Below are 26,546 nucleotides of genomic sequence, written 5' to 3'. Positions count from 1 at the left end.
AGCCGGGCGCTTAACGCAGTGCATTTTCTGTAGCTCTCAATGAAGTGAATAGGAGCTAAGGAAACTCTGTAGTACAAACTTAAAAAAGTTTAAAAAGTTTGGTAACAACCGAAGCCTTGCTGTATTTTGTGTACGCCCCTGGGGCCTAATAAAGCACCCCTATGGATATGCTGATATTCTGAAACTTTTTGGTGGTATATTGGGATGAATGGACATGGCCGTTCATGCTCTGATGCTTTCCTATAATGGGTGGCAAGAGGGGACAACTGGTGCTGTCTACACAATATGTATTGTTGGCATTGTGGCGCCCGGCTCCGGGCATCTTCAATTCTTCTCTTACTCTGCACTGATGACGGCAACAAGAAAGAAGATGCAAACTGCAGCGAAGGAGCTCCTTAACTTCTTCCCACTGCAGCCATTTTTTTTCTTCTCCCATCCAACTTAAAAAAAAAATCATAATTTTTTTATTTTTAAGGTGAGTCATATCAGGACTTGTTTTTTTGCTGGACGAGTTATATTTTTCAAGGGTACTAGTCAATGTACCATATAATGTTGTGGGAAGTGCGGGCTACTTGCCTGGGATCTCTCACTTACTTTCTCTTGCCCAGGGGTGTCAGCGTAGTGTCCCAGAACATCATTCTGGACCCCTCCATAAATGTCATACATGTTCTGTCTCATGTGGATGCACTGTGCAAAACTGTCGTGTTCATTTTCTGCATGTGTGTTGCACAGCTGGGGTGTCTGAAGGGTTAACTCCCCTAAAATCATTGCCTGTCAGCTCTGCTGCTGAATGTATCTATTCTACCGTGTCATGTGCTACAGGTGAGATGATAAAAGTGAGTGTCTGAGAGCGGGAAAAGGTCCTTCTTCAGTTCCATCTTCAGGAGCAGAGAGTGCTAACACAGAGCTGCATGGAAGCACCTTTAGCTTCCATGTTGGTGAAGATGGAGGAAGAGGAATGACTACCCTTAGCATCTGGAGAGTGGATGTGAGAGGAGTGAGTCCCTTCCAAAGAGAGAGAGCGCAACAAACCCCAGTTCACTAAAACAGGTACCCGTTCACATGACAGGCATTATTTTTCCTGTGTGGCCGTCCGCTAATAGGATCACCACACAGAGGTACATGATTGTGACCCCCACACGGATGATGTGCGAGGCATATTTAGGCTAAGCTTTTTTTTTCAGTAATTGCCTTCCAGAGTGTATGTGGAGAGACCCCTACCTTTTACCTCCTCCGGAGTATATTTAATTTCCAGGACCGGTGACATATAGTGTAGTAGAAATGATGATTAATTAGCGTAAAATGTCTATTGATATGTATAAACTAGATGTATTACGCAGCTGTAGTGATTTAATTCTGTAGAGGCTGATGGTCACATCATTTCATTATGATAATTGCTGGACAATGGCATGGTGAAAGATATGTGCTATAACATGTATGTGCTATAAAGTGTATCTGTCTTGGGTGTTTCCGCAGCCCTTCCCTCACCCTCAACTTCTGAGACAAAGAAGCTGATTTTTGCCTGACCATATGTTGGGGAGACAAAGGCTGGCTTGTACACTGGACCTGAGAGGGGCGTGGGGAGGGGGATTCTATATGGCTTAACAAATTAAAATATATATGTCATTGATGTCATATGTTATACGCCCATAAAGGGCAGGTATTATGTGTTTTAATAAAACTGAGGGTCAAAGCATTATATGCCCAGACCCAGTTTAGATCCGAGACTAGCAGCTTGTGTCTGACTGGTTATTATAATGCGTGTGCACGCCATACTACATAATTAGGAAGCTACGGAATACCCCAGAACCTGATGGAGAAATGGGTGTCCAGATCAGTAGAATCCCTTGGGTAGGCGAGTAGACTGTGATCAGTCGCAGTCTGGAAAATACAGAGATCAGCAGATAACACGCAGAACTCAGGGGCCTGAAAATCTACAGAACACAGTAAAATTGCTTTACGTTAATCTACCTGTGTGAACTGACGTCTGACTGTTCATCTGCCTGTCCCTAACCCAGAGTGCAGACAATCACGGAAAGACGGGTAATGTAGTTCTGTCTACTCAAAATTCCCACCATGTAATCTGTCTAGGGGTATTCTGTATGCTGTGAATGTTAAAGACTGTGAACACAAGACCAAGAGACGGATTTTGTGAGGGTTAATTTGTAGTAGGGCGGACTTGGGCTGTATAGCAGGACACAGTGTGCTTCTATAAGCTTTGAGGGAGCACGCCCGGGGCATACTCTCCTATGTCCAAAATGACAAGGCCAATAGAGACGCCCAGCAGCCCTCAGTATTAATAGCGACCCCCCCCGCTGAGCAACCCTTAGTAGTAATAGTGTTCCCCACAGTGGCTCCAGTAGCAACAGTGTCAACCACAGTGGTCTCATAAGTAATAGTGACCCCCACCGTTGCCCCAGTAGTAAAAGTGTCCCCTCAGCGGCCCCAGTAGTAAAAGTGTCCCTCCGCAGTGCCTCTCAGTAGTATTAGAGACCCCCCAGCAGCCCTCCGTAATAATAGTTTCCCCCCAGCGGCCATTTTCCCCCCAGCAGCCATTAGTAGTAATAGTGACCCCCCCCCCCAGCAGCCCTCAGTAATAAGTTTCCCCCCAGCGGCCATCAGTAGTAATAGTGCCCCCCCCCCCCCAGCAGCCCTCAGTAGTAATAGTGCCCCCCAGGGGCCCTCCATAGTAATAGTTAACCTCCCCCTTGCACAATATATTCAGTTCTGCAATTTTGTAATCAACTTTGTGCTTCATTTTCCCATTATTTGAGATCTCTGTTTGCTGTCAGTGAATAGATCCAGCATGTGACCTGCTTTCAGTCCGTGTGCACATTGCATGTCCTACTTCTCATACGTAATACTTCTGTTTTTTATTTTTTTTTAAACTCATGCAGACAACAAAACGGACTCCTAATGTGTCAGAGGCCTTAACCCCTAAGTGACAAGCCTATATTGTGACCTCCTCATGTCCACGGGCGGACTGAGACCAGCAGGAAACCATTTGGGGGAGATCGTGATGCGATGGTTTTTCTGTACGGATGATCCACGTGGAATAAAGCCCGCCTCCCAGCCACTCCCCGCCTCCCTAATTGATATTAACCTCCGAATCCACAGTGCATCCACAATTGTATTTGCGGATCGTCCGCACCCATTGACTTCTATTGAGCCCGTGGCATGAAATCTGCCCTGAAACGGAGCGCGTTGTGATTAGTTTTCTGCACCAAACGGTCCGCAAATCAAATCCAAATGCTTGACTTCAGTTGCGGATGCCAATGCTTCCCCATGGGCACTATGAATTGTGGATCTTCTACGCGGGTGACCTGTGCGGATTCCGCAAATCAGATCCGCCTGTGAACATTGGGCCTCAAGGACCGAGCGCTGTGCTTGCTCTCATTACAAGAGCCATAACCCGCTGACATTTATGTGTGATGACTTGTGCTTTTGGGACAATTTGTATATATTTCTGGCCGCAACGAGGCGACAATATGTTTGGCCTTCGTAATTGGGTAAGAATATCCCGATACCCTTCGGCTCTGATCGGCGCCATTCCAGGTTTATGCAAAAAGCTCTGCGCTGCCAGAGATGGTGAAAATAAAGATTTGCCTATGTTTTGTAAATGGAATAGCAATAGAGATGAGCGAACGTGCTCGGCCACGCCCCTTTTTCGCCCGAATACCGCGATTTTCGAGTACTTCCGTACTCGGGCGAAAAAATTCGGGGGTCGCCGTGGCGGCGCGGGGGGTTGCAGCGGGGAGTGGGGGGGAGAGGGAGAGAGAGAGGGCTCCCCCCTGTTCCCCGCTGCTACCCCCCACGCCGCCACGCCTCTCCCCGCCCCCCGGCGCACCCGAGTACTTTTCACCCGAGTAGTGAAGTACTCGAAAATCGCGGTATTCGGGCGAAAAAGGGGCGGGGCCGAGCACATTCGCTCATCTCTAAATAGCAATCAAACACTTACTCTGTAGGAGGGGGGGGGGGTGAAATGCAGAATCCCCCTCCTTGCAGTGAAGACTCCAAATGCTTAAAACCAATCTTAGTGCAAAAGAGATGTCCTCTCTCCGATCCGTCCCTGGCCAGCTTTCCCAACCTCTACCTCTCCAGACCTCATCCTGTTTCCCGATTGTGTCTTGAACCCCAGCTGCCCCGACCCCTGCCTGTGGATCCAGAAACTCCTGGAGGATCCCAGCAAAGACCAGATCTCTCTGGAAACTCTTGGAGCAGCCAGGATTAGCAGCCCATCAGTGAGTGATCCGGGCCCACGGCTGCAGCATCGTCCCCCTCCAAGACAGACTATGACACCGGGAGAAATTAGGAATTCTTTTTATTATATATATATATGTATATATTAATAAAAAAAAAGAAAAAACAAGGTAGGAGATCTGCGGAACGTCGGCTGCATGACAAGGAATCCAAGTGCAACACTTCAAGTGACAGATCTGGCTCAAAAGCGTCCAGTGACACAAAGCTCATCGTACGCACCCACAAGAAACTGATCATCATCATGGTAGGTCCAATGTCCAGGAGGAAGGTAGTGGGGAGGGGGAAACATGCCGAAATCCGAGGACACGCGCTCAAAGTCAAATGGAAAAAAAAACAAAACTTCGCCCTCCCGCGTCATCGTCCCATCTGCATAGATAATAGAGCTGCCAGAGAGGAAAGAGCAACATGGAAACCCCCGCATCCCGAAGCCGCCTCCTCCGATAACAGGTCCAAAATGACGTCTTATGGCACGGACTTGGCGGTCAACACAGACTTGCTGATTCTGCGGCCACGCTCCTCAGCGGCCGATGATGATCGAGTTGCCGACTAACCGTAACAGTCATGAGGAGCGACGGAGGAGCGGAGGGAGGCTCCCTGTTCACCCGCGAACGGTGAGAAAAAGCCTAAACCTTTTTTTTCCTCTCCCCCCTCGGACCAGTAAGGACAGGGTATATCATCGTTTGCATATATAAATTGCGTCATTTGGGCAACCAGAGCCTCCGACCCGACAGTGCAAGGAATCCGCTCGTCTTTGGGAGTCAGAAATACGAAGAGGGGAGGGGAATTATTTCAAAAACTTTTAGGGAAACGAAATTTTCAAAAACAAAACCAAAACTATTAACTGGAACAAACAGGAACTAAAACCTACGTAAGAGCGAGAAGCGTATCCGGTAGCCTGCGCCGCGGCGCCGGGAAGTACAACGCAGCCAGAATTTGTATCGGTTTGTGGGTAGAATCTTCAGGAATAGGAAAAAAGTAACTTTCCAGCGATGATCCGCAGCGCGTCTTCCTGAGTGACCGCGCAGAGCCGGATCATGTGACGTCATGTGACGTCCGACACCTTTTTTCTGTTTTTGGCTCTTTGAATAAAAAGGTTTTGGTTCCTTTAAGATTCTGCCTTGTTGTAGTTTCTGCTGCTGCTTCAGAGCCGAGGTGCGTGGAGACTTCTGACCATCGCCGCGCTCGCGCCGCACCCCACGCACGCCTGCCGGGTGTTGTGTTACTGGAGTTATTTTCTATATGGGTTTGCCCATCGTGATTTGCAAGTTGTGTGGGGTTTTTGAAATTTTTTACAGTCCTGTAGAGAACGCCTCACGTTTTCTTTAACATCCGACGGGACTGCCACATCTGAAACTTGTTGTAGGCCGTCTGAAGCATTTCTTCTATGTGACCCGTGATCTGCGTGAGAAAACACAAATTATAATCAGCGAGGGCGAACTATGAACATGCAATAAGACAAAAGCAACAAAAGGAGAAAGAATTGTCTAGCAACTGCAAGATCCTGTACTGATGCTGAATTACATCCTGTATTATACTCCAGAGCTGCACTCACTATTCTGCTGGTGGAGTCACTGCGTACATACATTACTTATCCTGTACTGCTCCTGAGTTACATCCTGTATTATACTCCAGAGCTGCACTCACTATTCTGCTGGTGGAGTCACTATGTACATACATTACTTATCCTGTACTGCTCCTGAGTTACATCCTGTATTATACTCCAGAGCTGCACTCACTATTCTGCTGGTGGAGTCACTGTGTACATACATTTCTTATCCTGTACTGATGCTGAATTACATCCTGTATTATACTCCAGAGCTGCACTCACTATTCTGCTGGTGGAGTCACTGTGTACATACATTACTTATCCTGTACTGATTCTGAGTTACATCCTGTATTATACTCCAGAGCTGCACTCACTATTCTGCTGGTGGAGTCACTGTGTACATACATTACTTATCCTGTACTAATCCTGAGTTACATCCTGTATTATACTTCAGAGCTGCACTCACTATTTTGCTGGTGGAGTCACTGTGTACATACATTACTTATCCTGTAGTGACCCTGAGTTACATGCTGTATTATACTCCAGAGCTGCACTCACTATTCTGCTGGTGGAGTCACTGTGTACATACATTACTTATCCTGTACTGATCCTGAGTTACATCCTGTATTATACTCCAGAGCTGCACTCACTATTCTGCTGGTGGAGTCACTGTGTACATACATTACTTATCCTGTACTAATCCTGAGTTACATCCTGTATTATACTTCAGAGCTGCACTCACTATTCTGCTGGTGGAATCACTGTGTACATACATTACTTATCCTGTACTGATCCTGAGTTACATCTTGTATTATACTCCAGAGCTGCACTCACTATTCTGCTGGTGGAGTCACTGTGTACATACATTACTTATCCTGTACTGATCCTGAGTAACATCCTATATTATACTCCAGAGCTGCACTCACTATTCTGCGGGCGGAGTCACTGTATACATACATTACTTATCCTGTACTGATCCTGAGTTACATCCTGTATTATACTCCAGAGCTGCACTCCCTATTCTGCTGGTTTCAGAGCTGAAATCTCATAGCACCCTCTGTTTGTTCACATCATTTCTCAGGCAATTTGCATTCTGGTATTCGTCACCTTTACTTCCGGCTCTGGACGGTCACCTGATGGACGGAACAACTAATTGCTTCTTGCGTTATAATAGCTCAGCTAGGTATGTCTGTCCCACAAGCTTGCTGACTGCTTCTAATGACAACTTGTATTACAGACATTGTGGTGTCTATGTAGCGCACGCAGGTAAGTGGCCTCACTGCAGCAGAACCCTTTGGGTCTCATAGAAAGTAATGAGATACGACTGCAGTCAGTGATGTTCCCTCCTGGTATTTTACCAGCTCACAACCATCATACTCCATGCAGTGTAAGGAGGAAATGTGCTGTGAAGCACCTAAGCTGAAGACGTCGCTGCACTCTGAACTGGAAGTACACTAAGCAATAATGGATTCCCCAAGAGGCTTCCGCTGTGACACTACCAGTGCCGGGACGGCATCATTTCCTCTGAAGAGACAGACCTACAGATTACCACCCCTTAGACGGGACTTACATTTGTGCCGAGGTATAGCTTCTTCACCTTCTCCTGGAATGGACACAGTTTGGTAACCTGGAACCTCTCCAAGTTGCTTCTCATCTTCAGAAGCTGAAAAACAAACAATGTCATCACCAACCAGAGAAAGCATGGAGGCCGCGTCAGCGGAAACCCTCGCCCAAAGAGGACGGCGCTCGCTTGGTCTGACCCTTCCTGGACCAGGGACCTTTCAAAACATACAGGAGGGAGTCCGGACTGCCCATAACCTGCCCCCCCCCCCCCTCCTCGTACTTCATTACCAGCTCAGCAGTAATTGGATGCCCCCCGGGTGACCTAAGAGCGTCACTAGGATGTTCCCAGCAGCGCCAACGTCCTGCAGGAGCTCTCAGATGCAGCCGCAGGGTGGGACCGTCTGACCCCTGAATATATAACACAGCGTATACAGTGCGTAGAGGTATACGGGAGGTCGCTGTAATCTTACCTTGTCCTCTAAGAAGGGGGTATTGACGGGGAAACAGGACCAGAAATGCCGCAGCAGCTCGCCCAGCGCCACGTATAAGTGCTTCAGCTCGGACTGGATGTCGTTTGGCACCATCTCTAAAGGGGACACAAACATTGTAGTCAGTAAATGCCAAGACCTCAACCCTCCACAAGGGGGAGCCACCACAGCGGTCGGTGACCGCAGACTTGTCGAGGTACTAGCCAAAAACGGTGCTGAGAAATAGAGGGACGCGGAGAAGTCGATGTGAGGTCCCTGCAGCGCCACATGGAATCTTCTCAGTGCAGCTGGATCCAATGGACCGATCCTCCGAGCCGCTGAGAGGGTTAAGGAAGGTCTCCAGAATGTAACCCCCTTAGAACCAGAGTGTTTTCATTTTTTTATTTTTGTTTTTCGTCCTTGCCGTCCAAGAGCCATAGCTGTTTAATTTTCCATTGACCCATCCGTATGGGGGCGCAGTTTTTTGAGGTATCGCGGCATCTGTACAAGCCGGATCTATTTTTAAAAACCGCATTATTTATCGCGCACAGGACTTTTTTTTTCTTTTAGGCCAACCCATCTTCCTACCCAAAAAACTGAATAAAAGCGATAAGCCGGATGTATCTCCAAATGGTACCAACAGAGGAGACAGGCCCGTGCACCGCGCCAATAACGGAAAAATGAAGTCCTGGGGTCAGAGGGGGCGGGAGAAACCCAAAAGGTTTATATTTTAGGCAGTACGGCGCTTCTAAACTAAATTCTATATGAATTTCGTATCTCTGTAATCAGACCGACCCGCAGAGGAACGATTAACATGAATTCCGTAAAAACACGCACAACGCGTTCCTTATTTCTATTTCGCTGCACTTAGAATATTTAATAGTTTTTTGGTACATTATAGAGTAAATTAAACACCGCCACTGAACAATACAACCCGGCCCTCACATAGGAGCGTGCGGACGGCGAGGGGGAAACAAAAGAAGCTTTGCTTTGTTACAAAGTGGCAAGCTGAAAAAAGAAAAAGGTCAGCGTCCTTAAAGGGTTAAAGGGGTTGTACCAGAATATATAGTTAACCTCTAGGGTGACGGCGAGCCTGAGCAGCCACCGCTTCAGAACCATCAGGACCCCCTTCTTGGGGTGAGACCCCCACCAATTATTCCTTATTCTGTGGATGGGGAGATCTTTATATTTTTGCGCAGCCCCTTTAAGCACTTCAGGACCACCAAACGCCGACCAACGTTTGTGAGCGCCTCTGGTAACTTACGGTTTATGGCTTGCTGGGTCCCTCCTTGCATCAGCGCTCCCCCGGGGGACAAAGCGGAAATTGTACTACTAGCAGCACTGCTTGAAAGAACCTGCGGAGGAACAGAACGACACAATGAGATCCCTCTGTAGACGTCCCATGATGGCGCCCCCTGCTGGCTATCGGACGATGGTGCAGTGCGCGGGATGTGTATATAAGGTATTAACCCTTTCCAATCCACTGTCTGACGTCTAAAGACATTATGATTTAAGGCTGTACAGCTCCGATGTTGGAAGACGTCCGTCGGGGTTCTCTTACTGTATATTGCCAGCCTCTCTGCTGTTGGGGCCTATCCAACGTGTCACCTCATGCAGTACTGGCTTTAGCCAGCATATAGCGCCGTTGTATAATGGCAGAAAAAGAGTAAGCCCCCTAGGAAAACCAGGATACAAATTGGATTGGAAAGGGTTAAAGAACTTTTATACATTTTTTTAAAGGGCCGGGAGAAAGAAAACGCATCAATTCTGTAGTCGTTTTTTCACAGCGCTAATCATGCAGCAAGAGTGACAAGATTTTTTCTGCAGCTCGCACGATTACCAAAACTATCTATTTTTTAGGTTTTTCCACTTTTGCACAATAAAGCACCTTTTTGAAATTTTTTTTTGCTGAATTCAAATTGAAAAACTTTTCTACTTTCCCATGGACGGCGCCCTGTGATGCCTGAACTTGTGATCGCTTGTGCTGTATACGGCGGGGCCAACTTCACACGGGCTAGTATGATATCGGGCTGCGAGTCACGACCCAACATCGCGCTCGCCAACATGTGAGCTAACTCTGCTCGTGGCTGTCACCCATCATAAACAGCCAGTAGCTGCCGGGCACGGAGTGGGCTCGGCTTCCATGCCCGCTCCATACACACTTCAGGATGTTTATAGTCGCTCAGCGGTCCTGAAACTACTGACTAATCACATGGTGAGGCTGGTCTATAGGGGTCAAACCTGCTGACTGTCTCCTTTTATATCCCGTGTATTGCCCCGCCCCCTCGGGCGCTGCGCAGGGCACGACTCAATGTCCGTTTTACCCAGAGTGTTCCTTTAATCATCAAATTAAACATGAATAATGATTATCCTTCACTTCATGTACGAGGCCCCCTTAGTGCCGATGGCTGGCGACGGCCGCACCCACCTGAGTTAGTCTTGGTACGTAGTTTTCCATTTGTTGGTTAATACTATTGAAGGAGTTAATAATATCCTGACTGGTCGTATATTGCTGGGACTGGACCGGGGTGGGACCATGGTAATACCTGGAGAAACACGAAGAATAAAGCAGTGAGCGACCAACAAACGCCGCCTCAAGCAGCGGACAATACTGAGGGGTTGTCCAGGATTACTAAAACATGGCCGCTGTATTCCAGAAGTGGCACCACACTTGTTCACAGGTTGTGTCTAGTATTGCAGAACAGTTCTATTGATGTGAATGGGAAAGGACTGCAATACCGCAGTCAGCCTGTGATTAGATGTGGCGCCAAGTGTTCTTTATAACCGTCGACAATCCCCCTCAGGCTGCAGGGGGGTTTATACCTTACCTATCCGATTTCTTGAGGTTAAGTGCTATTGGTTTGATACCGTTCTGTACTTCTAAGTCTTCGTAGTCGATGGCCTCCTGCAACTTCACCTACAACAACAGCGCAGACATGAGGCAGATCCGCAGCAATTCGATGGGGACAAATCTAAGAGGGTCCTACAGGAGCCCCCCAACCTCACTCACAGCAGCCCTTATGTATTACCTTCTTTACAGGGGGCTGGAAGAAGTCAGAGTCGCGGGAGTTGCCGTCTGTGCTGCTCGTCTCGCTGTTTTGGTCATTTTGTGCTTCTCTAAAAAAGAGAGGAAAGAAAAAAGCTCCTTCAGTTATTCTGCAGAGAAAGTACGGACCCCCATTAGTGCCCACCACATGGGAAGCGTGCATCATTACTGGCCAGTTACTACACCTCACTCACCAAGAATTATACCTTAGTGCCTCCCATATAGTAGACATGGCCCCTTAGTGCCCTCTGTGATGCCCCCATACAGAACAGATTCCCCTTTACTGCCCCCACACAGGATGCCTCCTTTAGTGCCCTCCCCACAATAAAGATTCCCCCTTAGTGCCGTCTCATAGCTGTGATGCACCATACAGCAAATAGTCCCCCTTACTGCCCCCACACAGATGCCTTACCACAAAATATCTCCCCTTAGAGCCCCCACACAAAACATAACCCCTTAGTGCCCTCTTACAGTAGTGATGCACCATACAGTAAAGATGAAGATGGCCAATTAGTGCCCTCTGATGTCCCCATACAGTAAAGCTTCCCCATTAGTGACTTCCACACAGATGCTACCTTCGGCGGCTGTAAGAATCCCCACAATATAGATGCCCCCTTAGTGCTCATACTGATGTCCCCTTAAGTACAAGATAGCCCCTTAATGCCCTCTGTGATGCCCTCAAACAGTAAAGATTCCCTCTTCGTGCCGACACAGATGCCTCCCCACAATAACGATTCCCCCTTAATGCCCCTCACAAAAGATGATCCGAGAGTCCCCCTCACATTAATGAAGTGCATACAGTAAAGATGACTCCTTAATGTCCTCCATGATAACCCATGCAAAAAAACGATCCCTCCTTAGTGCCCCCGCACACAGATCCCTCCTTAGTGCCCCCGCACACAGATCCCTCCCTTAGTGCCCCCGCACAGATCCCTCCTTAGTGCCCCCGCACAGATCCCTCCTTAGTGCCCCCGCACACAGATCCCTCCTTAGTGCCCCCGCACACAGATCCCTCCTTAGTGCCCCCGCACACAGATCCCTCCTTAGTGCCCCCGCACACAGATCCCTCCTTAGTGCCCCCGCACACAGATCCCTCCTTAGTGCCCCCGCACACAGATCCCTCCTTAGTGCCCCCGCACACAGATCCCTCCCTTAGTGCCCCCGCACACAGATCCCTCCCTTAGTGCCCCCGCACACAGATCCCTCCCTAGTGCCCCCGCACACAGATCCCTCCTTAGTGCCCCCGCACACAGATCCCTCCTTAGTGCCCTCAGCTACGCCTCCCAACAATAAAGATTCCCCCTTAGTCCTCCTCACAAAGGACGACCCTTTGGTGCCCGTCTCCTAGTTGTAATGAACCATATAGTAAATAGACCCCCTTAATGCCTCCACAGTAAAGATTTCCCCTTAATGCCCCTCAAAATATAGAAGTGCCCCTAGTGATGCCCCCTGAGTGCCTCCCAACTTAGAACAGCAGAGTTAAAGCCCATCTATCCCCGTCCACAAAACGAACAGGGGAGACCCCTCCGCCAGTCTCCTCCGGCATCTGCTGCTGTGATTAGGAGCATCTGGTACATTATGGCTGCCCACCCCGGTGAGATGAAGGGTGAAGCGGGGGGGGGGGGGGGGGGGGGTCGCCTGCGTTCTGAGGATGCAGAGCAGATAGGTGAAATAAGGACATTTGAAGTCCAGGACTGTCCTACTGAATCGGGACGATCGGGAGGAGTGTCCGGTTCCGTCCGGCAATAAGGCCGCTCTGCCCGGCGTTTGTAAATACGCTGCGTTCTTAAACACAGTATTTTATAGTGTTTTAGGACGCAGTTTGTGACCCCCCAGGATTGCAATGGGTGATGCGATGCGTGAAACAGCGCTGCAACGCACTAAAATAGAGCAGACAGCATTTGATTTAGCGCGCATTAGAAACACCGCGCTAAACCGCTGGTCTAAGACGCCTTTGTAGGGCGGCCTACAGCTGATTGAGGTAAGGCTCACTCTTTCCGGAGTCCCGCGGCCAGCACCATGGCACTGTGGTGGTTGAAGCGTTTAATGATGGCGGCGTTACTGTTCTCTTTCACAGACTTTGCATTTGAAGTTGATGGCACCGATGAGATCCCGTATCCCTGAAAGAAGACGACATCACGGTCAGCTACATACAACACAATGCCCAGAAGGGCAGCCAATCAGGACGGAGGAGGCGGCGCTTCATCCACGGCGAGCAGAGGGACGATCCTGGATGAAGACATAGAAACAAGCCAATGGACAACACGATGCAAGGGTCAGCCCTCGCTATACGGGGGCCGTTATAAAGCGTCGGGTCCCAGCGGCCAATAGCGAATATCACGGCGTTACATTGGATTGTGCAATGAAGTCCAACACGGTCGCCAATGCTAAACTGGCTGCATGAACAACACGTGGCTGCTTCTGCCCTCTAGTGGTCAAATATGGATCACACGTGATTGTTATATAGGAGGGACTGGTTTCCAGTGAATGGGCATATATCACCAGCTGCGCCATAGTTGGCATCTACCTGCTGGATCCACTTCTGGCCCAAAAGCTGTATTGAAAACTGCTGCAAGGTCTGATTCCCCAAATAATATCAGTCCTTTCAAGTCGATGATTGCAGGAGACAAGGCGGCGCGACATCTGCGTGCGCTCGGATTCCCATAAATCGTTGCTAAGTGACGCTGGAAGGAGCCCAATGGTTTCACCTTCCAAGGAAAACAGATAAGACACACAATGTGTTCAGATGACAGACGGACAAAGATGCGGATTACAACCGGTCTGTTCCCTGCGGATCGTGTGAATACGGCTCGTGCTACATGGTGGGGTTTAGCCGCGACGGGCTTCATGGCCACAAATTGCTGTGTAGCCCTGTGAGCTCACACTCACCCTGAAGTCAATGGTGTCAAGGTGCGAGTCACAGGTCGCAAGAAAATCCAACCTGCAACTCGCACCACGACGCCACTGACGTCAGTATTAGTGCGAGGTCACAACCCCTATCGCACCCAAAGGTCACCGCGCAGCCCCAGGGTAGGAGGACGCTACTGGCAGACAACCGTCCCGGAGCCCTCCGCTGTGCGCTTACAGAACAGGCGTCCAGCTTGTACGTCACCTTCCCATCTTGGCCCATTATGGCTGCACTGGGAATACTTTTATAAGAAGTGACCAAGAACAGCGCAGCCCACGCGGCCGTTTCCGTAATTCCTTAACGCCCCATTGGGCCAGAACTAGAGACAGATGCCGATCGCAGAGGTGGAACCGGCATGTATCAGACGCACCACCCCAATGCTACACAAATCTCAGTGGAGGCGCATCACTGCGAATATGCAACATATTGTCAGAAAATGGTAAGGCGTCAGTCATCGCGGCACGGAGACGAGACTGTAAGCGACCAAACTCCAATGTGGGCACGGCCATCGGTACGCAGCAGGATCGGCGGGCGTCTTACCTCATCCAGACACTTGTCCTCCAGAGACATCAAATCTAACATTGGGTTTTTAACGCCTTGGGACACCAAAGATTTCAGACCTAGAAACAGATCGGAGGAGTTCATTATATGGAAGCAGGAGGGTTTCCAGCACTGCAAGGGTCAATGGAGCTTTTAACCCCTTAACGCCCCAGGACGTACAGTTACAACCTCCGGGTTAGTATGGAGCGGGAGCCGATCCCACTCCATACAATGCGGGTGGGGCGGAGGGGAAGAAATAAAGATGGCGGCGCCGCTTCTCCGACTACCTGATGCAGCACTGAGTAATCAGAGCATGAAGGGTCTTCTACTAATACCCAGCATGCACCAGGTAGTCAGAGAAGTGGTGCAGAAACGGGAGAACGCCGTGTCCAATGCTATACTGACAGCGGAACGCCTGGAGGTGAAGCGATGAGCGTCGAGGAGCCACAGAGCCCCCTGTAACAAAATGTACTTGTATAGAGCCAATTACAAGTTTTAGCAGAAAATGCCCGACCTGTCTTTGTCTGGCCCCGCTCCCACGATGAAGGTCAGCAGGACCCTCTATATCCAGCCGCGCTCCCACGATGAAGGTCAGCAGGGCCCTCTATATCTGGCCCCGCTCCGACAATAAAGGTCAGGAGGACCCTCTATATCTGGCCCCGCACCCACAATGAAGATCAGCAGGACCCTCTATATCTGGCCCCACTTCCACGATGAAGGTCAGCAGAACCCTCTATATCTGGGCTCGCTCCGACAATAAAGGTCAGGAGGACCCTCTATATCTGGCCCCACTTCCACGATGAAGGTCAGCAGAACCCTCTATATCTGGGCTCGCTCCGACAATGAAGGTCAGCAGGACCCTCTATATCTGGCTGCGCTCCCACAATGAAGGTCAGCAGGACCCTCTATATCTGGGCCCACTCCCACGATGTAGGTCAGCAGAACCCTCTATATCTGGCCCTGCTCCCACAATGAAGGTCAGCAGGACCCTCTATATCTGGCTGCGCTCCCACAATGAAAGTCAGCAGCACCCTCTAAATCTGGCCCAGCTCCCATGAAGGTCCCCTGACCTCTCTATACCTGGCTTTTCCCACGGTGAAGGTCAGCAGGACCCTCTATATCTGGCCCCGCTCCCACGATGAAGGTCACCCGACCCCTCGATATCTGTCTCCGTTCCCACGATGAAGGTCAGCAGGACCCTCTATACCTGGCCCCGCTCCCAAGATGGTCAGCAAGACCCTCTATATCTGGCCCCGCTCCTACGATGAAGGTCAGCAGGACCCTCTAATATCTGGCCCCGCTCCCACGATAAAGGTCAGCAGGACCCTCTGTCAGACCTCTTGACTTTCCTATTCTTTCACAGGATTGCATAACGGGTTACAAATGCGTGGGTTTTTGCAAAAACATGCTGATACAAGGTGAGCCGAAGGCGGGGCTTACAATCTAGGTGCAAATGTTGGGCGTTCTACCCTCCATACCCCTCGTTGTCACCCGCAGTGACCGGCGAATGTACGTGGCGCTGTGCTAGGATGAGAGCCGATGCGTTCGCACGTGGCTGATTTGCTGCGGAATTAGTTGCAGATTTTGCTGCAGATCCGCAGCAGATCAGCTGGGTGTGAACGCACCTTTAGGATCGGGTTTTCTTTCTTTACGTGAGCGCCTGCCTGTATCTCTGTCTGTTTCATGGGCGCGGCGGCGGCGGCATGAGGGCGGTTAGCGCTACAGAAAAAGTGCAAAATACAACCAGCACCTTTGTCGTCCAGCTTGGCGCACTCCGCAAACAGGTCTTTGGATCCAGTGTTGAGCCGATCTCTATGGAAGTAATGGGACTGGAAGAAGCGCGTCCAGAACTCCTTCTCCGTCATGTTGTGGGGGACGTTCTCATCGTATTTCAGCTTCACTGCAAGAAAGTGAAAAGAGCGATTATCATTCATTAAGGTATTCGCCGCCGCGAGGATCCGGCGGTGCGAGACGGGAAACTCACAATGTCCGGCCCTGTAGAAGTTACAGCTCTGAGACAGATGCAAGGAACGCGCAGCCAGACGCCGGAGTAACAGTGTGCTCCTCTACCCTAAAAACGTGTCCCTCCTCCCAGATAGAACATTACAAGGGGCGGAGCTAGGCATCTACGGGCATCACTATACACTGACCGCCCCCTTCATTACAGCCCCCGGCCTTCTCACGATCAGCGCCCCCTGTATGGTAATTCCCCCGTGACCCCGGAATGCGGCATAAAATCACATGACAAGTTTTCCGCGGATCAGTCTCAGTCTGAATCCACTTTAGATGGAAGATCCAGCGATCGGAGCGACTTCCAACGAGGCCGGTCATTGGTGCTGGACTAGCCGGGGGCTCACCACCAACCGGAGGGAGGTTTCTCATATAACAGTGTGGAGAGTATACAGAGAATGGCGCGATTGAGGAAAACATCCAGCGAGAAGGGGATCCTGCGGACAGAAACAACTCATCACTGAAAGGGGTCGGAGGAGGATGTCAGGAATCGTTCTGACCAACAGGCTGCACAGTCAGCTGAATACAACGCTGGAGCTCCAACTAACGTGTCCGAACGCACAACTCGCCGTTCCTCCGCACGGATGGTATAACAGCGGGCGACCAGTTCCAGCACCATTGTGTCCAAGAGAAACAGAAAGACTCCAGCGGGCAAAAGAGCGCAAAACTTGTATCACTGAGCAGCGGAGAAACATCTCCTGGTCAGATGGGTCCAGATTTCTGTTGCTAATGGGAGGTCAGAATTTGGTGCAAGCAGCATGAATCGCTGACCCCTTCCTGTCAGCCGGTCAGAACATGTCAGCACCGCCATCTAATCTGCAGGAAGTACAAGAAGCTTCCTGTCCGCAGGGGCCGGTATTCCTGCAGAACCATTTCATCACCGATGGAATCTACACCACAACAAGCTGCTGCGGATCTGAAGACTAAAGGAGTCCGACGCTACTAGATGGGGGCTGATAAAGGGGCGGTCGGTGTAGTTCACGGGGCCCTCAGTTTACACCTGAGCAGCGGCCACATCTGTATAGATATTAGAAGGTTACAATCTGAAGTCGCACCTGCAGGATACGTGCGGAATATGGACTCGATGATGTCGGGCGTCAGGTTATATCGCAGTCCGTTGCAGCCGTCAGTTTGGGGACGAACATCGGCCTTAGAAGAAAAACAGAAATGATCACTTCCTTCCTCCGCCCCCCGATACACGTCATATAATACATAGTCCTCCACGCACCAGGAAGGCGGCCGAGATCCCCACGTCCTGCTTGTTGTTGGACAGGCTGTTCTCCAGCGAGTTGAGGCTCAGGCGATTGGCCCAGAACTCCTCGGCGCTGATCACCTGACTGACCACGAGGTCCTTGTAGAGCTGGAACAAGACCGGGTCCTCCTTCAACATCCTACAAGGAGAAAAGAAGACATGAGCTTCATCCCAAGCGAGGAGGGGTCTGCGGCCTCAGAGAGGACCGAGAACGTGTCCGATGACCCGCCATATGCAGACGGTCTATAAAGATCTGTAACCCGAACTTCACTCCAGGAACCCTTCTGCGCGATCCAGCATCAATGTCAGATGTGCGAACAGTCAGTGCAGGATCAGGAGAACGCCAACCCAGCCGCCAACCCTCTAGATGCCTGACAGAAGGAGGATGATCCCCCTCTCACCCCACAACAAGACTTTGGGGTGCCGTTCAGTAGCCATGGCAGCATGGGGCCTGGTGGAGGCTCCCAGGGGTTTTGGCCTATTAAAGGGGTTGCACCACCATATGCCCGATCCTGTGGATAGGTGATAAAAGTCTGACTGGTGGGGATTTCACCACTGAGACCCCCACTGACCCTGAGACCGGGGCTCCTGTGTCCCTCTTCTCGTACCTGTGGGATCACGGCACTTACCTGCAGTGAGGAGAAGATGGCGCATGTGCTACTGCTGCTCCATTCAAAGGGGGAGCAGCGAACCCACAGCGGCTTAGAGGAGGGAGACATAAGACTCACATCCTTGGGGGGGCTCAGTGGTGAGACCCCCCATAGATCCCAAGAATGTGAGTCTTTCATCACTCGTCCTATAGGGAGGTGATAAGAGTCTACTGTGGTACAACCCCTTTAAGCCTTGAGTGCGGTCAGCTTCATGAGCTGCATAGGCAACCAGACAATCGCAAGTTCAAGTCCCCCAGAGGGATCAACAAACAGAAAGTGAGAAAAATAAGACGTTTTAGGTATTTAAAGAGAAAACAAAATAAAACCTTCTCTCTGTATAAAAGATGTAACATAACGGGTCGGGCGCCCCCGGAAACGGCCAATCTAGGAAAATATTGTGCATTTATCTTCTATGGGGAACATCAGTAAAATGAAAAGAAGAAGATCTGAATTGCTCTTATTTGGTCACGTCGCAGCTCCAAAAAAAAAAAAAAAATAGAAAAAGTTGCATCAAGCTTCAAATCCCGACTGAAGATCCAGCTCACCGCCCTAAAAACACAGCGGGGAGATACAATGGATATAGCAAAACAGAAAAACTCTATAAAACTTGGGTTTTGCAGTAATTGCACCGAAGAATGAAGTGAAGTCGGCACTTTATCTGCAACGTGGAGGAAGTAAAAATAAACCCTCCCAAAAAAATGGCACAATTTAGTTTTTCCTACGCCATTATCTGGAAAATGCAGCAAACCCTGCAGCAGCGAGCGGCCGCACAGCGGAGCCAACGGGGGCCATGAAGCCATCGGTCTTAGAAGGCAGGATAGGAAAAAAAACAGTCACTGACAGGGTTAAAGAGGTCGTCCCTAAATCATCTCGGGGGCTTCACCTGTTCTTCTCCTCGAGCTCCTTGTTGGCCTTCTTCTTGAACTTGGGGAGCAGCTGCTGCAGCAGCTCTTTGACTGCGTCCCTCTCCTTTATTGCTGTGCTTTCATTGGAGAAGTGGAAGTTGGTGGTCTCCCCGGCGTGCAGCACGAGCTGCAGCTGCACCTTCGCTTTTCCATCAGGGCTGATTTTCTGACCTGCAGAGAGCAAACAGCAGACGGTCATACGAGGGGTTAAAGACGCGCTGCAGGACCTTACAGGGACCATCTGCAGGTCCCATAGACCAGAGAGGGACGAGGTGGCGGACGCTCCCAGTAGTGCAGCCTCATCAGGTCTCAGCTAGAAGATATAAAAAGCTGTATTATTTCCCCCCATTGCTAACCCTTCCCACCCCAGGACATAAACCTACCCCCCGAGGGAGGGAACAGTTCCCACAAATGGACGTACACTTATGTCCTATAGATGGCACAGTCTCAGAAGCTGAGCCCGCGCCATCCGCAATGTGAGAACACCGATCCCCACTGTTAACCCCTTACATGCTGCGATCACAGAATATAACAGGCTCACAGAGGTAAGGCGCTCCCTCTGCGATGTCATCAGCCCTCTTTAATGCAATTGTGGACAGCTGACGGGTTGCCATGGCAACCGGACACTAGACAAGGATGTCCAGGTCTGCCATGGCCATGGCCTGTGATCGCTATGAGAAGAGATAATGCACTGCAGTACAGAAGTACTGCAGTGTATTATCAGAGCGATCATAAGTCCTCTACAGGGACATTACAAAATGTAAAAATGAAATAAAACTAGTAAAAAACAAAAAGGGGGAAAAAAAACTAATAAAAAAAATTTAACAAAAAAGTTTTTGCACACTTTCCACTCTCAGTTTAAAATGTCAAAAAACAAACAAACAAACAAACCCGTTTGGTGCCACATCAATAGTGACCCGTATAATCAATTGAAAGCTAGAAAACGGAGCCAAAATGCTTTTTTGTTCGTTTTGCCTCCCATAAATAGCAATAAAAGGGATCTAAAAAAGGCATTTACACCCCAAAATGGTGCCAATAAAAACTACGGCTCGTCCCGCAAAAAAAGGCGTGGCTTTTGAAAAATAGAGATAAAAATCCCCCCAAAAGTCATCGGGTCCTTAGGGCCAAAGTAGGCCGCGCCACCAAGGGGGGCTTTTAGGGTCTCCAGCAGTGAGAAGATGAAGTCTGATGGTGCGGCATACAAGGGCGGTGGAGGAGGGGCTTCTTGCTCAGGTGCTCTCCTCTGTCCAATGAGCTTCTCCTGTTTGTACGCTGCAGCGGTTAGTCAGGGCTGTCGGAGCAGCTCATTGGACAGAGTGAGCGAGAAGTCCCTCCTCCACCGCCCATGCATGCCGCGCCATCAGACCCTGGGAGCATCCATACATGTACATCACGGCCCTCTCTCCTGCCCCCGCTTCGTCGCTCCTTGCATCCGGACCCTAAGTAGCGCTAGAGAGGAGTGAGAGAGAGCGCTCCGCGCACAGGAGCTCCGCGGGGCCAAAGTCAGTGCAGACGGGTGAGAAGCCCGATGCAGGGATGGAAGAAGGGGAAAAGCAGGATAACTCCGGCACAAGGGCGGCCCAGGGAAAGCTAGCGGATGTTACTGATGGTGCGTTCAGTTTATGATCAGAGGGGCGCCAACGTCCCGCACTGACACAACCCCGTCCTTGCAGAGCAGCGCCGCAGTAATGCCACTTCTCCTCCTCCTCACCTAACGAGGACCATTAGCTGATTGCACGTAGTTCTTCGCACAGGATAGGAGATAACTGGCTGATCAGTGCAGGTCTCACCACTAAGACCCCTGCCAATCTGCAGAACGGGGGTCCGATGCCCGGCTCCCACCAATCAGCTGTGGATTGGGGAGAACTTGCAATCTTGGTCCAACCTCTTTAAAGGGATTGTTTGCCTGACAACACGACACACAAGTCAGCGTGGGATGTGGTGTCAGACGGCCTCAGTAGTGCAGCCGCCGGCATCAGGACTGGAATCAGTTCTCTGCCAGGAAGCATCCCTTCGCCTCCATGATTAAAGGGCCAAAGTCGTTAACCTGCCAATGCAAAATAGCTGACAGCGTCAGTTAGGAGCAGAGAAAAGGGGCGCAGATGGACCTTTATGGGGGCTTTCAGGCGTCCAGCTGGAAGAAAACAGAAGTTTGATGCTGCGGCTGCTGGTTGGGGCTCCAGCTGTCAGATCTGTGGACATAGAGAGCGCCTCCAGTGGTGACACCACCAAATGTCATCTCGTCACGGTTGGGGACCCTGCAAGCATCCATACAGGTGCACTTACTTCCCCTCTCCCACCCCTCACCAGCGCTTCACGCAGCAGGACCTCTGAGGACGCAGAAAGTAATGGGATGTCAGTGTGCTCAGCGGTCAGCGCTGGGGGTCACAGTGTGACCTGCTGACAACGGCCAAGATCCTCCATCCCGGAGCCGAGAGAGACGAGCGGGCAGCCTCCAGCGTCCACGTGCTGCAGAACTCCCCGGGGATCGCTGTCCGCTGCGGCGATTTTACCCTTCGTGATGCAAAGCGGTAAATCTGCAGCATTTCCCCGCCCCGCGCGGACGTGCCCTAAACCTGCAGAGCAGTGCATGCATGTACCCGGACGTGCCCTAAACCTGCAGAGCAGTGCATGCATGCACCCGGACGTGCCCTAAACCTGCAGAGCAGTGCATGCATGCACCCGGACGTGCCCTAAACCTGCAGTGCATGCATGCACCCGGACGTGCCCTAAACCTGCAGAGCAGTGCATGCATGCACCCGGACGTGCCCTAAACCTGCAGAGCAGTGCATGCATGCACCCGGACGTGCCCTAAACCTGCAGAGCAGTGCATGCACGCACACGGTTAAGTCGACCGAAGCTTTCCGCTTCTACCCACAATGCATCAGAGCGGCGGTAACCGCGTGGTCTGCACAATTACAGGGCGACACTTTAGCGCTCACTCACACTTGATATCTCCATACATGTGGCTGACGCTGAAGCGGTCCTTCCCCTCGGGGGCCCAGGCGATCCTCTCCGCCATCAGGTAAAGGGCCCCATCCTGCTTCTTCTGACGCACCTTCTTGACAATCAGTAACACTTCTTCGGATGACGTAGCCATGATGGAGACGGCGGGCGCTGCGGGAGAAGAAGGCGACAAGATGTATTCATGGTGCTGACCGAGCGGATAATCTGATGAGTCACAGTAAGGAGCGCGGGGGTCAGATTAATGGCGAGACTGACGGGGATTATTAACCCTGAAGGTGCTGGCGAGTGACGCTACAACATCTGGAGGGAAGCAGAGTGGTCACCGACACAAACCTGCCGCCAACGAGATCCCCCCCCCGCCGGTCCCAGGATCCTGCATGCAGACGGGTGACTGATAAAAATACGGGCGGATATGGCGCGCGTGATAATAACGTGCCGCTATCCATGCGTTTGTTCACAGGTGTTTTTTCTCTCGGATGGATGGTGCGAGATTCAAATGTCGCTGCGCGTCTGAACTGAAGCAGTGGGGTTCGCGTGCAGCAGGGAAACAAACCAACATTCGCTCCCCCGTACTTCAAAGAGTCCCGTCGCAGGTGCAGGCGAGTGCGATGCGATGATTCTGCCTCCCATAGGAAATAATAGAGGAAATCACCCAAAAATGGAACAAGCGCCAGTCTTTCCGTCTCGCAGCGTCACTGCGAGAAGAGCGACAGAGTAAATTAACCAACTGGATACAAAGGGTTAACGTGTCGCACAGTTCTGTGTGTCGCACCAACGGGTAGAATTTGTGCGCTCTTCTCTCCTGGTGACTCGGCCCTCGGTCGGAGACAGCTAAGGGGGATTCCCGACCTTTATCACCCATCCATGATACGTGGGGGTCCGACCGCTGGGACCCCGACCGCCTGCCGCTGCGTACAACACGATGCAAACAGATAATCACCCCGAGACGATTGTTTTCGTACTTCCGGTAGAGCGGGTTATCGCTGCACCGCCTCCATGGACATGCTGCAGGAGAGGGACGTGGTAGGGGTCCTGCATTAGTGGTCCCAGTGTCAGTATAGACAGCACAGGAAGCACATAGCGCTGTCCGTAGTGCAGAGGCCAGAATCGGTACTGCAGGCACAGCTGTGATTGAATTAAATGCAGTACCAACATGGACCACTGCAGTGTGAACTTGTTTTTTGCGGGATGGTGGGGGGGGGTCTGCAGGTATTATTAGACCCATTTTGGGAAACACAAATTTTTTTGGGAGCTGGTATGCCACAAAAAACCAAAACAATGGCTGCCGGCGGCAGAAACCGCTGACAGCTGACGGGTATTGAGCGGACTCGGCTCCTGAGCCGCTCCATATACACTTCACAGCCACCCAACGTAAACTTACAGTAGGCGGTTGTGAAGGGGTTAAGGAGCACGTCCCTGTTCAGGCGCCCCATGAGGACATACGAGCGTCAGGCAGCGGGGTCTTCTGCTCGGGACCCCAGCTACGATCCAGAACACAGTGACCAGTAATAGCAGCTTCCGTTTCGGCAGCCCCCCCGCCATTCATATCCATCACCCTGTAATCCTACATTCTGACTCCTGGAGTTCCGGAGGTAATCAGCTGCTTGCCACCGGGCCGGCATTCGGGGAGAGGTTGTGCATCTTGGTGCAGTTTACTGGACGACCCCGCTGTAATAGGGCGGTCTGTACTAAAACAACATGAACTATACCGACCGCTCCGCCACCATCCATCGCTGCAGCCCCGCTGTGATCCCGGTGATGATTGTGACAGATGATGTCACAGCCAATGAGAGGCATCAATATTGCCACTTGTTCTTCTGCCATCGGCACTCACATCCCGAGCACCATGATGCCAGGAGTTCAGGAACGTGACGCTGATGCCAGGAGTTCAGGAACGTGACGCTGATGCCAGGAGTTCAGGAACCTGACGCTGATGCCAGGAGTTCAGGAACGTGACGCTGATGCCAGGAGTTCAGGAACCTGACGCTGATGCCAGGAGTTCAGGAACCTGACGCTGATGCCAGGAGTTCAGGAACCTGACGCTGATGCCAGGAGTTCAGGAACCTGACGCTGATGCCAGGAGTTCAGGAACCTGACGCTGATGCCAGGAGTTCAGGAACCTGACGCTGATGCCAGGAGTTCAGGAACGTGACGCTGATGCCAGGAGTTCAGGAACGTGACGCTGATGCCAGGAGTTCAGGAACCTGACGCTGATGCCAGGAGTTCAGGAACCTGACGCTGATGCCAGGAGTTCAGGAACCTGACGCTGATGCCAGGAGTTCAGGAACCTGACGCTGATGCCAGGAGTTCAGGAACCTGACGCTGATGCCAGGAGTTCAGGAACGTGACGCTGATGCCAGGAGTTCAGGAACGTGACGCTGATGCCAGGAGTTCAGGAACGTGACGCTGATGCCAGGAGTTCAGGAACGTGACGCTGATGCCAGGAGTTCAGGAACCTGACGCTGATGCCAGGAGTTCAGGAATGTGACGCTGATGCCTCTCATTGGCTGCAGCGGTCACCTGATTTCCTGTGACATCATCTGTCCCAATCATCACCGGGATCACAGCGGGGCTGCAGCGATGGATGCCGGCAGACGCGGAGGAGAAAGCATAGTTCACTTTATTATTGTAGTGCAGTCTGGTTCCTTGACAACCGCTTTAATGGCTGGAGGACCCCTTTAAGTAGGACGACGATGGAGTCAGCGAGCGACAGGCTGCCGGGCAGCGACACGATGGACAGATCTATATGTGCAACAGAAATCCGGGGAACGAAGGGTCAAAACCGACGGCAGAGATTTGCTAAAGTGGATGAAAAGGAAAAGTGGCGCAGAAGCGCGGAGCAACCAATCAGGTAACGATCGCACACTTAAACCGCTTTATAAGAAAACGTATCGGATCCCGTCAGCTGCGGTCACACGGGGGGGGGGGGGGGACGTTTGCGCCAGATTTGGGCAGATTTCAATGAACACGGCAGCAGAAATTTGCAGGTTTGAGGGCGGATTTGCGGATGAGTGCCGGCAGTCGCTGCGCTGAAAACAACGCGATCCGACATCAAGAGGCCGAGCGCCACTTTTTTCTTCAGCAGCGGATTCCAAAGTCGGCACAGAAAAAGTAATCGTCGCCCTGTGGACGCCGGCGCGGGCCGCAGGCGGAGCCCCGGGAACGCTGCCGGGGGAGGATCTGCTTTACATCCTGCGCAGATTCCACATCCAGTCCGCCACGCGGCCCTAAGTATCCCAGAATCCTCGGCAGCGACATAACTTACAAGGAGACGCTGCGCGGCTTTCTGCACGGACGTCACGCCTCGCTCCGCTGTATGTTTAAGGTCTAAATTCTGACAGCTGAGGGTTTGTTACAATGTATCCAGTCTACACAATCTAACACCCCGGACCGATACGGCTGGGGGCATATTAGAGTATATACGGTAGGGGATGTATAATCATTGTACCGATGATACTATGAGTCAGTATTAGAGGGTATACGGTAGGGGCAGTTTATAATGGGGAGGGGTACAAAGGACAGCATATTACGCTATATAATGTGGCACAGTGGGTCTAGAGGACAGTATTAGGGAGTGTATGGTAGGTGCATGCCCCCAGACGTGTATTAGCAGATATATGGTAGGGGATCTGTATATTGGGGCAGGGGTATAGAGGACAGTGTATTAGGGCATATACGGTAGCGGTTTACATGCCCCCAGGAGCCAGCCGTGTACTACGAGATATACGGTAAGTATTCGGTCAGGGGGTGTTTATTACAGTATATTGTGTATTACATAAGCAGGCTCCTGGGGGCGCTGTACTCGGGCTGTCACCGTGTATTAGCACATAGGATGTCGGGGTCACTATGGACACACGTGTACAGGGCAGGTAGGTGACATATGGAGGCACATACCGCTCCGGTTAGGCGCACACAGGCGGCAGCTCCTCCATGCTCCCTGGCGGCCCCGCTCACCGCTTCCTCTTCCCCTGCCTGAGCTCGAGCTACGGAGCTTCGCGCAGTCCAAACTGCCCCCTGCGTGCAGACGCGCACCCTCAACCGCTCATTGGCTGCCAAGGCTCACGTGGCCCTCGGTGACAGCCACCAGCGACTTTGTGTAAGCTCATTGGTCAATAGGGAACGGAGATTCGAATTAGTTGTTCCCGGTCACGTGGCCTCCGCAACATCGGCCAATCCAACTCCCTATACCTAATCACGTGAGCGGAAGCGGCTTGCGCAGTAGCTGTGACGCTTATAAAGAAGCCAACCACCAACAAAATGGCGGCTGTATTCTCTTGATAGACTCTACGCAAATAGATTCCTCCTACTGTATACAGTTATGTCATACGTCATCAGACATTTATTATATAATTATGCTCTCTAACTCTTTTCTTGAAGTCAATGAAGGTGTCACCTACACAGTATTTCAACCATTAACCCCTTAAAGTCCAGC

At 51.1% G+C, this 26,546-nt stretch overlaps 1 protein-coding gene across 1 annotated transcript; it reads right to left on the bottom strand.

Moving 5' to 3' along the window:
- Positions 1-4,304: 4,304 nt before the first annotated feature.
- Positions 4,305-26,131, bottom strand: GTF2H1 (general transcription factor IIH subunit 1). Its single transcript, XM_066583628.1, has 15 exons — positions 26,009-26,131; positions 22,094-22,264; positions 19,126-19,318; positions 17,569-17,731; positions 17,396-17,489; positions 16,081-16,230; positions 14,331-14,410; positions 12,875-13,002; positions 10,866-10,953; positions 10,665-10,753; positions 10,265-10,382; positions 9,101-9,191; positions 7,840-7,955; positions 7,377-7,469; positions 4,305-5,658 (listed from the first exon to the last, which is right to left on the bottom strand). Exons 2-15 carry the CDS (start codon positions 22,245-22,247, stop codon positions 5,572-5,574), a joined length of 1,644 nt encoding a protein of 547 aa, XP_066439725.1. The 5' UTR covers positions 22,248-22,264; positions 26,009-26,131; the 3' UTR covers positions 4,305-5,571.
- Positions 26,132-26,546: the final 415 nt, after the last annotated feature.

Source organism: Eleutherodactylus coqui, chromosome 11 (genome assembly GCF_035609145.1).
Source record: "Eleutherodactylus coqui strain aEleCoq1 chromosome 11, aEleCoq1.hap1, whole genome shotgun sequence".
NCBI classification, from domain to species: Eukaryota; Metazoa; Chordata; class Amphibia; order Anura; family Eleutherodactylidae; genus Eleutherodactylus; species Eleutherodactylus coqui.
Note: the sequence above shows the minus strand (reverse complement) of the source record. Positions and strands in the feature narration are given on the sequence as shown.